The sequence below is a fragment of the Chamaea fasciata genome, unplaced genomic scaffold (assembly GCF_029207755.1).
Source record: "Chamaea fasciata isolate MVZ Bird 193981 ecotype frontalis unplaced genomic scaffold, bChaFas1.0.hap1 SCAF_5, whole genome shotgun sequence".
Classification (NCBI taxonomy): Eukaryota; Metazoa; Chordata; class Aves; order Passeriformes; family Sylviidae; genus Chamaea; species Chamaea fasciata.
In genome coordinates, this window is record NW_027094090.1 from 32547124 (window position 1) to 32561449 (window position 14326).

The window sequence follows — 14326 nt, forward strand, 5'->3', positions numbered from 1 at the left end:
TTTAGTGTTCCATTTTGTTAAATTCTTTTCCCACTGTGTTTGTGTCAGGGTTAGTCTTTGAGAAATATATTCTCAGTTACAAACTGGTTATGTCATGACCAACAGACCAAGATTAATAGTATTTCAAGTAGACAGTATATATAAAAAGGTTTCTCTCTGGTCATTGGCCCTAAAACATTTAAAAAGCTGCAAAAACAATAATGTCATAATTTGGTTTGTAAAAGTAATACTGTGACAATAATCAAATGCAAAAATACTAATTGTAAGACGGTTTGGAAATGAGGCAATATATTTGAGATTAGACAAACCTGTGAGGTTGACGAGGGGGAAATGATACAAGCTTTTGGAAATAATCCTAGAGAAATGATCAACTCTTTGAATAACACATACAAAGAGCCCCTCTATATTCATGCCCATATTTTTTTCAAATCTTGTTATCCTAGAACTTGTTTGGAAAAATAACACAGTGCAAAGGATCTGATTTGACTTACCAAAGTACCTTAGGAGTTTGTAGATGGGAGCCTTAATATCTGATAACTCAAGAGTCCTAATGCACTTCATTCTTGCTTTCAAAATGCAAATAAACACAGACATACGGAATGTTATATTTGAAGGAATGTACTTACCTACTAATAATTGGATCATCCAACTACAATTTAAAAGGGTATAGATCAAAGTTTATTTAGGAAAAAAGTACATAGATGCATTCTATTTTTTTTTTTTTTGTTATTGTTAATTTCTTGGCTTCCAAGAATACAAACACACAGTTTGTATAATCAGCTTCCCAATCAGAGATAAAAACCAGTAATCTCTCTGTTCAAGTGTCTCAAAGGTTTCTGGGAATTCAATCAAATTGTGAGTTTTATAAAACATATATTCACCTGTAATATACAATTCTTCCAGTGTGGACACACTTTACAGAAAGTATATTATTATTTACAGTGTTTATCAAAAGTTTTTCTCAATTCATCATTTATATGGAGAAGACGATCCTAACACCTGTTGTGAATCATGTCGGATAAAAATCTAGTGTGCTTTTTTCATCAGAAAGTTTGCTGTCAATAAGTATCAGCATAAACTCTAAAATCACGAGATTTGATTAACTTTGTTAATGTGACAGTCACAGAAACAAAACAGAGTAGGAAGCAGAAGACAGCTTGCAATTCCCACTTATTCTGTGGATTTTGTGACAGTAATATGTCATTTAAAGCCAAGCTGGGAGGGAAGGAGAGGTAAAGAAACACTGCCCAGGACCTCTTGTTTAGTTGGCTTCAGACAATGTTCTGGATGTTTTGGTGCAGATAGCTCCTTGATCTGTCCACCTAAACTGAAGTCCTACTTGCCTTGTTGGCACACTGAGGTGAAGTTTGCAGCTTACTTTAGAGCTGATGAGATGAACTGTCAGATGTTCCACAGTCAGATGATGTGGAAGCATCTGTAGCATCTAGAGCTACTTGCTAATTGGAAGGCCACAACCCTGTTCTAGGTTTCCCAGGAAGTTAGCCCTGTGTTATGGAGTGCAGTGTATTTTTTCAAGAGATCTGAAATATTTAGATGGAAATCAGTATGGCAGGCAAAGAAATTAATTGGCAAACCCACTAATTTTCTTTAAAAATTATGCTGTTTTCTTTGATGTCTGAGTTGTAGTTGCAGGGTATGGTTTTTCATTGTTTCTAAGGACTGGTTATTTTGACAAAATCACCATAAATGTAGTGAAACAATAGGAAAACTATATTTGATAGAATAAGCATATTCTTAGTCTGCAGGCAAATTGCTCTCTTCGGGTTTTTTTTAGTTCTCTTTCCCTGGGGGGTAAACACTGTGAAAACAGTTCCACTTCTCTAGTTCGAAGATTGCGTGCTTTACTGGCATCATGTGCTCTTGAGGCAAGCAGACAGACCTGTCTAACTGAAAAGAAATTGCATCTTGGAATAACATGGAAAGCCGGAATAGTCCAAATGTGACAAATTTATTTAGGGAATGAACTGAGCTGCTATATGCCAGGTAGCATTAACAGTCATCCTGGGCCAAATTATGCAACATTTAATACTGGACTCTATATTGATAAAGAATTCACATGAGTCTATATAGTTTAATAAAAAGTAAATTTTGTTAGTTGTCAGGGCGGTTACTGAAAAAGACAGTTGATAAAGATGATTATATGGATGCACCTAAATTGTTTCAGTACTTGGGACTTAAATGTCACTTTAAGTATCAGAATACTCTATCAAAACATGAATGTTATGCAGTATCATCCAACACAAAGTTTAGGAAATGACCAACAACCTCAAAATAATTTCCATTAGGAAATCATTATGGAATAGAGATGTCGTTGAAGAAGTTGGTGGCATTTGGCCTTAAATTAATGTTTTTATTCGGTGTGCAAAGTATTCAGATCATATCTACAGAATGTGGAAAGTAGTAAATACACCTATATTCTCTCTAGGCCCAGTCGACAAGCAATTCAGCACTGAAACAGTGGCACAACTAGTCCTTGGATACATAAACAGAAATAAGAAGTTGGCTTAATCTTTCTGGGTCTCCTGTAAGGAGCCTGTGAAAATACACTGAGTTCCTACCTTTTAAAAGTTTGGATTGTAACCTGGGACACAGTACAGAAAAAAAGTTACAACCCCAGAGTAAATACATTTGCACTAAGAGATGGGGAGAAGAATTGCTTTCTCAGAAAGACTACTTGGAACTGCCTCAATTTCCATCCGACACTTTATGATGGGGGACTTAACTCTATGCAGGGAGTCTTGGAGTGTAGGAAAACATTCAAAGAACTAGTGTTTCAAAACTAGAACAGGACAATCTGAAAACAGAGGTAACTGTGGGAGTCTTTTATGCAATTACCTTTTTTAAAAGGAGAAGGAAGATACTGGCAGAACAGCCAGCAGAGGCAAGTGGTGTGTTGTTCTATTAACTCTAGGCTAGATGCCTTCCCTGGGCTACAGAGGGAGCTGAGAGGTGCAAGGGTCCGACTTCTGGGATGGAAGCTTAGTCTGAGTCATCTGAGCCACCTGCCCCAGCTTTGAGATCTTTGAATCCATAAACATCCTGTTCTATTCAGAGGAATGTTCCTCTCTCTTTAGACCTAATTGTACCCATTAAAAATCACTTAGAAGTTTTGAATGGAGGCCTGAATGCATCCATATTTGTTCCAAGCTCACCATGGTTTGAGGGAAGGCCTTTACTCAGTAGAGTTATAATTCATTAATAGGAGAATAAAACACATGCTCTTGTTCAGCATAGCAAATGGTATGACTTTTCTTCCCTTGTTTCACCATTGCTTCCAACTTAAACTCAAGAAGGCACTCCAAACCCTCTATGTTAGATTGTCCTGGGTCAGGCCAAGGACACGAGGGACATAGTCCGGAGCCATGTGTGTGTGGCCAAGTCATTGTGCTATTCCATATTATCTTACATCATGGCCAGGGGCAGGGAAAGGGGCTCTCCCTTCCCGGGACAGGGCAGGTGTTCCTTTCTCCAGGGAGCAGTGGGGTAACAATTGTGCTGACCGGAGGGTTTCTCCTTCATTGTCTTTTACAGTTTTGGGCCTGGGGGGAAACGGGGTAGGAAGAGGGGCAGGGGGACATTTTTTTCTTTGTCTTGGAGCTGTGCAGCATCAGGTTGGGTTGCTCGGTTGCTCAGTCATACATTTTTTGTAAGCACATCACAGTCTTTTTTGTGTACTTTTGTTACTGTTGCTAGTATGGTGTTGCTGATATTGCTCATTTTCTTACCTCATTGCTGTTTCCAGTTAGTTTTTCTTAGCTCAGGATCTCTACTTTTTTTCTCTCTCACTAGAGGGGTGTGGAAGGGGAACGCCCGTGTGGGGCTTAATTTCCAGCTGGGTTTTGATTTATTGTCATTTTTCTCCAAGTAACAGTTTCCCCCAGTGGCAGCCTATACCAAAACATACATCTCCCTTTTCCTTCTTTCTTTTCCATTCTGGAAGAGCATCCTCGCCTCTCCTTGACAATTTCTGTTAAAACAGAAATTCAGACATGCCCCTGTTGAAAGTGAGTAGTTTCTTGAAAATTAAAACCTACATATCGTGCAATTGGTAAGAGGTCTGCAACCAGCTCTGGGGGCACAAACGCATTTTCCAGAACACAATGAATGCTGTCTGGAAAGACTACAGATGAGCAATGCTTGTTTTCAACATCTGTCAATGTTCTAAAATACATATTATGCTCTGGGTATTGTGTAAATTTGTCTTTTGCCTGAGGAGAAAGTCTGCAAACACAAGGGACAGTATTTACTGACTCTGTTTCATCTATACCTATTAAAAGCAAATACAAATAACATACTGATTTTTAGTATGGGAAATAATGCCTTAGCAGATGTCTTCAGAAAATTTCACCTTAGCTATTTATGTATTTTTGAGTTAAGGTAGCGCAGATTAAATGATAAATCAAAGAAGGTTGTAGTACTACTTATTATGGGAAGTACTGGCTTATCCTGTATTTGTCATCTTGGAAATTCTCTTTGCTTAGTGTCATGGCCAGTTGGAAATTGTAATTTAGGGAGCTCATTTTTATGATGCACATTGTTTTTGTAATATCAGAGAGGAAGAAATGGTGCAGAATTGTGAATGTATGTGAAAACAATGAATCGTACCAGGACAAGCCAAGAGTATGGAGAAGCCTACACTGCATGAATAGAAAAGATTAATGTAGTGAGAAAGTACCTGTAGGATACTACTAAGGAGGTGGTGGAGGATTTCAAAAAGGAGCAGCGTCCTATGGTTAGAAAAAGCACCTGCTGCAAAAGTCATTAACAGGCTTTCAGAGATACAACAAAACAGTAATTTGGTTTCTAAAACAGGGTTTAACTTTTTAGTGAAACATAGTGGTAAACCAGTAGAAGGGAAACAATCTAGAGGTGATTTCAGCACATTATGAGGATCGGGGGCTGAGTTTCTAATAGTTTTTAGAAACTAGTTTACAAAGGAAGGTTTGAAATGTCCTGAAGGGGATAAAAATAGTCACAGAATCAGTTAGTTTGGAAAAGACCCCTAATGGAACAGCACCACATCAAGTAGGTCATGCCACTAAATGACATGTTCAGTCTTTCCCTAAACACCTCCAATGACACAGTGACTGCATCACCTCTCTGGGCAGCCCATTCCAATGCCTAATAACCCTTTCTGTGAAGAAATTCCTCCTGATGTCCAACCTAAACCTCCCCTGGCACAGCTTAAGACTATGTCCTCTCATCCAGTCACAAGCTGCTTGGGAGAAGAGGCTGACCCCCACCTGGCTACAACCTCCTTTCAGGTAGCTGTAGAGAGTGAGTAACCCTGAAGCCTCCTCCAGGCTAATGAACCCCAACTCCCTCAGCTGCTCCTCACAGGACAAGGAAGTGTCAATTTCTTTGAAATTTTACTTTTGGTAAGGCTGGTTCTTGCTTTCTGTGATCTTGACTCCAACAAACTGAGATATTCAAGCCCACCAGACATTTGTATCACCCATAACGAAGTGTGGCTGAGTGGTTGAGCCATTTGGTAAAGAATCTATCAATACTTAGTACATGTAAACTTCTAATTTTATAATTCAGTTGTTTATCAAATGTTCTTAGACTATGGCATGGTTTAGTTAGTTGTGACTGAAGCAGGGAAGCAAGGCCCTTAGAAACAAACAGCCACAGGAATCTACTGATTACCATGCTGTCAAAGGGAAATAAGGTTTCAGACTGGCTGAACAAGTTTTACATCCCACTTAATGATCTGTTCAGTAGCTCCAGGGCTTGGCTCTCAGGTGGAACAGTGAGTATTCAGACCTGGAATTTCCTATGCTCTAGCCAGTAGGTAGCCAAGAGCACATCCATGCACTGGTGTGAGGAGACAGACATGCTCATCCACTGTGCCCTGGGAGCAGGTTCCAGAAAGTGGCTGCGCTTTGTGAAATACTGAATACAACTTGTAGAAATGCTGCCAAAATACCAGTATTAACTAATGAAATCAACTATGTAATTGCCACACGTTTGCAGCCTTGATTGTGGATGTCTCTGCTAGCACATGACCTAGGGTGTAGATACATACAGTGATATTGCCCTGCTTTACTGGGAATGTATATTCACATGTGGAGGTGATCTGGGTAGCCACTTTACTACAAAGGAAAGCATTTGGATCTTTATGACTGGATACCTTTGGCTGTCTTCCAAATTTCCTGAGAAGTAAGTTCATTCTGTTTAGCTGTTTGGATCAACATGAGTAACAAAATTTCTTTTGGACTTCTGCTTATAAACAGAGCCACAGATGAACCTCTACAAATATTTATCTCAAGGGCAAAGTCCTCTGAATTACATAAGAAGAATATAATCTTTATAAAGCAACAAAGATGAGTGCAACATACAGGGTAAACCAAAGCCTCTACAAGCAGAAATTCTTCATTCAGATCTCTTCCATAAGAAATTTCTAATCCTCATGGGGTTTATAGAAAGAACTGCCTGTAAAAGAATGGAACAGTCTCACTTCAGTTATCTTTGCAAACAGTTGTGCTGGAGGCTTTCAGAAGTACATGGCCATACTGAGTCTTTTCTAGGCTGAGCTGAGTTAGCTACAAATTACTTTGGTCATGCCTGCAGTGTAGCTGTGGCAGTGTGAGAAAAAAATACCTACATGGTGTGCTAGCCTCCATGCTACTTATATGAGTATAGTGAGTGTAGCTATTTCTATAATTATTTTTATGTGGTTTACAGATATGACTGCAGTGCCTGCTATCATAGAGGCCACCCGTAACACAAAGGAACTAACATCCATTCAGCTGATGAAAACTCTTCTTGTAGTAATGGTATCACTCAGCAGCCTCAGGGCTTCAGCCTGTAATGATTATCTTAGAGGATTCACCAGAGCCTGGAGAAAGCATCCAGTGACTTCTTGCCTCTGCTGCAGCAGTCAAAGAGATTTATTTTTACACAGGGGAACACCCTTCTGCTCTACAGTATTGCTCTGTGATTAGTGGATTGTCTGAAGGTTACTAGGTGTCTGGAAGTACTTCCATGATTTTCATACAAGCTGAAGAAGATATAAAAAGAAAATGATTAAGATGTAAGGAGGTTTTTGGCAAATAGACGAGAGAGCAGCAAATAAAGAGACTGCAGCACAATGAAAATTACTGACATTCTTGATGGGTATTTTTAAGTTACACATCCTGCAGTCAGCATGAGTAACCAGGAAAAAACTTCTGCCGAGGGTGCAGATGAATGCACTGTCCACTGGAAGAGCTCTGGACCAAATAATTGAACTTCCTTGAATCACAACTGCCTTGCTTCAAACACAACTATGCTTTTATCTCTAAACCAAAATTCCTAACAAAATTCTTGAAGTTTGAAGCTGAATTCGGATCATAAGTGCAACATCACTGAAGTTTCTTAATTGACCTGATGCTGTGCTAATTGTTAAGGTGGTCAGTGTTGAGTTTTTCTAGGTAAGTCAAGTAGCATCTCCACCTCTGTTTCTCTATTTTCTACACTTGACAGAAAAGGAAATGTATCATGAATGGTACACATTCATGCCAGGAATTACACATCATGCAGGGAAAAAATCACAGATTTAATTCTGTTATTTGTGTAAGGGAATGAAAGACGAATTCAGTTTAAAGCACAGAGTAATGTTTGTTTCCCAGGCCAGCCACATACTTCCTGTGTGAGCTGGAAAGTATGAAGGGCTTGAGAGGAGCTGATAAAATTTTGTGATTATCATGTCTCCGTTGGTCTGTTGTTACACTGCCAGCTCTAACACAGCAATAATTTAATTCAAGCATTGGACTACAGTTCTTTCTCACAAAAGATGTTACCAGGTTCAGCTGATTCAATTACCAGCACTCAAAAGGCCAATTAAAAACAAACAAACAAACAAACAAAACCCACCAAAACCAAACCAAAAACAAATAAACCCCATTGCTTTGAGAATCTATTTGGACAAGATTCAAGCAGGAAAGATTGGAAAAACAGCTTTGTTGGCTGGTTACATGAGAGTCTTGGAATCACCTAAGTCTCTGGTTGAGAGATTTGTGTGTAGGCCCTTGGGGTTCTGCACTCAATAGGAAATCACTGCTGAGTACCTAATACACATCACAGGTCTGACATTTTGGGCATTGCTGCTTAACACTGTTGTGAGTGACCTTAAACAAAATGTGACATAATTACCAACAGTTTGCTAACTGCAAAGAAAATGAAATCAAATCTGTATTAACTGTAAGCATACAAACAAAACAGGTAAAAACATGTAAACATGCTCACACCTATGCAGAAAGGAACACAGGCTAAATTAATGAGGAGCTCACACTGGAAAATGTACTTTTCAATCTGCTGGCAGATCTAACTTCCTTGCACAGCCACATCCTAAAGGAACAAGGACTTCCGTTCCATAAAAAACCCCCAAAGAATACCACATACTAGTGGGAAGTTTATTACTTCTTTTAACCCATTTGTGTCACAACTAATACTCTCATGACTACAAATACTCTCTTTGGTCTGTAATTTAAGGAACTAATGAAGTGTTCACATAGTAAAGGGCTTCCTTGTGCTTATACAGATTAATACAATGCATAGCTTTTATAAAAGGCTACAGGACGTATTTGGTATTAATTGATCTCTCACTGTCTTTTAATTTAAAATTTAACTTTGTCTTTTGATATCAGTATCTACGTTCAATCTGAGACAAAATTTTCTCCATTGTGACTCTTACCTCTGCAGTACAAAAAAAATCACCAGAGACATCAACAAACACCTTTACTTTTCCACACAATTGATTTTTCATATCCGGAAGTTTGTTTAGTACTAAGTCACTACTTATAGATTCATATCACCTACAGAAGCATACAGGAGTGTAGGTAAAGTGAACTCAGAGAAAAATCACAACTCTTCCCATTATGATGAAACCAATTCATTGCCACAGGGAATGAAATCTGATAGTTTTGCCTCTGTACAGCATGACAGAACCCTGTTCTCATACACAAAGCCTGCATCTGCATACATCGACCAGAATGGGCTTTAACTAGGAATTAACACCTGAAATTAATACAGGCAAATGCTATCCCATGGTTAATCCAATTAAAAGGACTGATGTGCATCATTTGGAATGAACATGAGGTAACTTAATGAGTCACAATAGGTCTCATGAGCATTTCTGTTGGTAATTAGGGCCATGAAGCTACAGGGAATTATTTCAATCACCCACTGCCCATCACAAAATAACACATAATTTAATAACAAAGCAAACCACAACATAATAATTGCAGTGCAATACAAAGTTAGCTTAAAAGCTGAGAGATGTGCCTGAGATGCAGACATGTGCTATTCCCAATTAAGTCAGCTTAACAGCTATCTAGCATTCTTAGCTTGCTGGGCAAATGCCCTCAGAGATGTCCACATGCGCCACGCCACCTTCTGAATCAAAAGTGACTTGAATTGTAACTGGGAGATTTAAAAGTGCAAAAGACTGGGAAGCACTTCTGCTGAGGGTTAGGACTACCTGCAATAGAACCTATTGCAACGAAATGCAACTGCAGAAGTCACATTCGCAATCAAATCTGTGTCACTTAAAAGGATCCTGGCTAGTTTACACAGTTTAACTGCACTGATTTAGATTAACTGACAAATCTCTGCATTTTCAAGAGGCATACATCAAAACAGTGAGAAAGATGACCTTGTTATTTAAGAGACATGTCTGAGATTCAGGCACATGTTCCCAGTTCTTGTATTCCGCAGATCCAGAAGAGTTTTCAATTCTACAATTCTGTAAGAATTCTACGAACTGTAAGATTCATTTCCAAACTCGTGAACAATCTTTGCAGTATTTGGCTGGCAACGCTGAACAGACTGAGTGCCTAAGCTGGTAGTTGAAAAGATCTGTACAATCGGTGCAAATGTTGTCAAGCATGCAAACAGGCAGACAAGCAGATTCAGGGAATAATATCAGTATGCCTATGGCTTACTGTGTACAGTTGTTCAGTGGAAAAATCCGAACAACAAAAAGGAAGTAAATTGTTAAAGCTTACCTATGAAATACTTGTGCATAGTCAATAATTAATTAATTCATTCATTCTCCTAGCTAATCATCCATGTTTCTTATTAAGGTATTTGGACTGGTCTGTGAATTGCATCAGGCCTGAAGCTCAGAACAGATGCACTAAGATGGGCAAAACCTTAGGAAAATGCTTATTGGTTAAGCACGTAAATCATTCTACTGAAGACAACAGTCTTGTTCTTTTGTTGTTTTTATTTTTTGGGTTTTTTTAAAGTAAGCATAGAAAAATCAAGGCTTTTGATAATACATAGACCAATGCACTTTGAAAGTATAACAGTGTTATAGAAACATGTTTGCTTTTACCGGATATGGGTGAAATCCTAATTCCTTGTCTGAAGGCACATAAAGCTTGACCACCTAATTCAACTGCGACAGCATTACGCAGTTCTAAAAGCTGACATCCATGTACCTAGTTCTGTCAAGCTAACAGCCAGTATATTGAAAACAATATAAAAATAAAGATCTTAAAATAACAAATTACAAAACAATCCTGCACTCTTTGCTTCACAAAGCACTCCTAAAGATTTATGTATATGGGTATAGTCAATGCTGTGCCAGTGGCAGCCTGTTTACTATATAATTTGCAATAGTTTTCAGAGTAAGTGAACTCAACATACAAGTAGGGATGCCCAAATTTGTGAAAAGTCTTAACTTTTTCATAACAAGACAAAATCCCCAAAATATTAGAACACTGTCTGAGTAAGACTGAAGACTCTCAGGAAAGTCTGAAGCAAAGCTGTTACTTAAAATTTTTAAAATTGTATGGCAGTAAAAATTTGTCCTTCATTTTTCTTTTTCATAATTTTTTGTTCAAGACGCCCAGGTTTGAAAACTACAGCATGTCAAAAGTCACGGATGTTTTCCAACTCTCTGGGTTTATAGACGGGGAGCAGAACCATGCTGCATTACAGGTAGGAAGCCAGCACAGTACAGCATTTGCAGTACCAAGAATATGTAAAAAAAATATTATTGCAGAGACCAAAATCTTTGTGAAATGTTGATATGGTGAATGTTGAGTGGTGTCCTCCAGAAGGAAGCTCCCAGGCAACCATCAGGCCTAAGCTCCCTGCATTACTGCAAGCAACAGATACTGAAGAGCTGGTTGTTCAGGAGTCAGCTTTAGAAATGGGTTAAAAATTGCTGGTATGGAATTCTGAGGGACACTACTGGTGACATGGAAGGTACCCGGGACCCAGCCATTCCACATGCCCTTGTTTTTTTCCTGCCCGTGTTTATCCTAAAGCTTCTCAATAAAGGATTCACCCTCGCTTCCCTCAGAGGAAACCACGGAGCGCTTCGTACACACACCGGCCGAGAAGGGCACAAAGCTTCACTCCTTCTGAAGAGCCACAGAACGGGCAGGGCTGGAAGGAGCCACTTGGGGTCAACTCGTCCAATTTCCCTGCTAAAGCAGGGTCACTCCAGAGCACATTGCACAGAATTGTATCCAGACGGTTCTTGAACCTCCAGCGAGGGAGACTCCATGAACTCTGGGCAGTATTTCAGAGCACAATCTCTCGCATTAGAAACAAAGCAAGAACTTCAGAACATTCAAAAGAAAAACAGTATACCTCGCTTTTTAAAATCAAACGCTCCTGAGAGCCGAACTTAGCCAGAGGGAACCGACCCCTACAACCCTGCAGGTGCTCGGTGGGGCTGGCGGCTGCTGAAACTCAAAGAGCTTCACCATCTCTTTTCTCAGTGACCCTTCGCAAACGTCGCGGTTTGTCCCCTCCCCCCGGCAGCTCCCTAGCGCCGGCGGCCCCGCCTGGGCCCGGGTCCCAGCGCCTCTCGTGCCCCTTCACGCCGACCCAGTGTCACTGCGGGGAAGGGACGCCGGGGCTAGAGCCCCGCTCCCCGGGCCGAGCCCGCCCCAGCCCGGCAGGACGGGTCCGGGTGCCGCCTCCCTCCCTCCGTCCCTCCCTGCCGGCGGCCGCCGCTCTCCCCGCCCCCGGCCGTGTGTGCGGAAGCTGCCGGCGCCCGGGATTGTGGGAGCGGGGGGGACGCGGTGCGGGGAGGGGACGCGGCCGGGGCCGGAGGGTTCCGGTGTGGGGCGCAGACGTGTCGGCCGGGGCCGCGGAGCGACAGGCGCTGCTGCCCCTGCCCGCTCGGAACAGCGCCCGGCCCGGGGCCGGCCGGCGGCGCCATGGCCGGGACCAGTAGCCCCGAAGCCGTGAAGAAGCTGCTGGAAAACATGCAGGGGGACCTGCGGGGCCTGAGCCTAGAGTGCCGGAAAAAATTCCCCCCCGTCAAGGAGGTGAGTGGCGCTGGGCCGAGTCGAGCCGGGCTGAGGCGGGCGGCGGACGTCGTTCCGGAGGGGCCTCCCTGGCCCCGGGGCCCGGCCAGAGCGGAGCTGCCGGCGTGCCCCTGCTCCAGTACCCAGCCCGGTGCCGTTCCCGGCGAGCTCCGACCTCCACGGCCGCTGGCTGTGTCCAGAGATGGCTGTGTCCAGACGTGGCTGTGCCTGTCGCGTGTTCCGGGGCTGTTGTTTTCAGTGCGCTGCCGAGGCGGGGGCCGTGGGCCGGGCTGTGTCCCTCCGGGAGCGGGGCTGGCGGACAGACCGTCTGTTGACGGGCGAGGCGGGGGCGGCCCCGCTGCGCCCTCGGCCCCCTCGGGGGAAAACACAAACTTCGGCTTGGCTCTCTCGGCACCACCGAGCGAGAGAAAGTCGCCGGAGGCGAGCTCGGCGCTGGGGCTTGGCCGCCCCGGCGTGCGGGCACCGAGCGAGCGGGGAGCCCGACGGGCCGGCTGAGGCCGAGGAGGGCCGTGCTCAGCCCCGGCCGGCCCTGCGGCTGCGGCGGGAGCCCGGGGTCCCGCAGGTCTCCCCTCGGGTCTGTGCCTTGCCCCTCTCTCGAAGGGTGCGGTGCCCGGGCCGGTGTGCCTTATTCCTCACCGTTGTACGCCCGTGGCTGCCCGTGTGAGCTGTGCGGGTCGCCCGTCATCGCTACCGCGTCGTTTTGGGGTTGTGTGGCTTTCCAATGGTGCGGGCACAGCCGAGGAAGCTTGGGAGACACAGAAGTTTGGGCTTGGGCTACTTTTTTTTTTTTTTTCCTCTCTTCTTAAAAAACCCTTAAATAAACTCATTCCAGTAAGATTGTATGTTTTATTTTTGAAGCCTGAGTTTATGCTGTGCAGCCTGAGACCTCAGTAATCTCAGTCAGCAGGATTACTTTAATTGAAGAACAATCGGAATTTTTCTTGCTAACTTAAAATATACTTTTTAACCATATGTTTTTCTGTTGTTTTTATATAGTCAGTTTAGCTTTTTCCCTATCAGCAGTTTGCCACTTGCCGTTTTAAAAAGTTTTCTATGAAATAGCGGGAGGAAAAATACTAAAAGATTAAGTCAGATTAGGATGCAGACCCAGAAGCACATAAGAAAAGCATTGCCTGTGTTTTGTGACTTAAGTTCCAATTAAGTGATAGGCTATTTAATGTTGCATGAAGTATTATACACTTTAACAGCTGAATTGAAGCTAGCGACTCTGCTTGTTTTGAAAGACATGAAGTGACACACTGTAGCAGAGCATGTTATGTACTATTTTAGTTTTCAGAGGAATGCTGGTGTGTTTGAGAAATTTTGTGTGGTCACCGAAAAACAAGAGAAAGTTGTGATCAGTCCTGCGGAATTGTGTGTGGTCACATGTAAATAAGAAAAAGCTGTGGTCAGTAGAACAGAAATCTGTGTGTTTGGAGGGAGATGGGAGTTCTGCTTGCACTGCCTTCTGTGTGTTACTGTGTAACTCTTGTTTAGTCTCTGAACAAGTTTCCCCACTGTGTTAATGTTTATTTTCTTTGTGATCTACAAAGGAGTTGGGCAGTGTTGTTGGTAAGCTAGTATTTTTAGTAGTGTTTCATTACGTTTGCCATGGCTGAATATTATAGTAAGTACTGGATGTACTTCATACTTGTTCAGCACGTGTGTCATATTCTTGTGTAAGTTTAACTTCTGTGTTGTTTACTTTAAATTGACAGCAATTTGTATAGCTTTCTTCATTAAAAGTACCTAACAAATTCCTTCACAGTTGTCTGGGATTTGGATAGATTTATTGGAATAGTACTGGAAGATGTTTATAAAGAGGTGGGACTTTCTCCTGGGGGTTGTGTGCTCTTACAAAGAGTCTGAGGCGAAAGCAGTCCTACAGTAGGATGTGTGACACAGTTGCAGGAAACGATCTTACTTCCTCACTTCTGGAAGTCCTTTTTTGGTTCTAGTTTTAAAGAAAATGGGTGTCCTTTTTTTGGTCAAATCTCAACTGCTAAAGAGATATTTTAATTGCATGCTAT

At 42.2% G+C, this 14326-nt stretch overlaps 1 protein-coding gene across 4 annotated transcripts in view; it reads left to right on the plus strand.

Annotated features, from left to right (window-relative positions):
• The first annotated feature begins 12067 nt into the window (after positions 1–12067).
• The window catches only part of MON2 (MON2 homolog, regulator of endosome-to-Golgi trafficking), a 64507-nt gene continuing 62248 nt past the window's right edge, over positions 12068–14326 (plus strand). For all 4 annotated transcript variants that reach the window (XM_066183165.1, XM_066183167.1, XM_066183166.1 and 1 more), the window contains exon 1: positions 12068–12296. In XM_066183165.1, the coding sequence (XP_066039262.1) occupies positions 12186–12296 (111 nt within the window). In that variant the 5' untranslated portion in view covers positions 12068–12185. The remainder of the gene's footprint in view (positions 12297–14326) is intronic.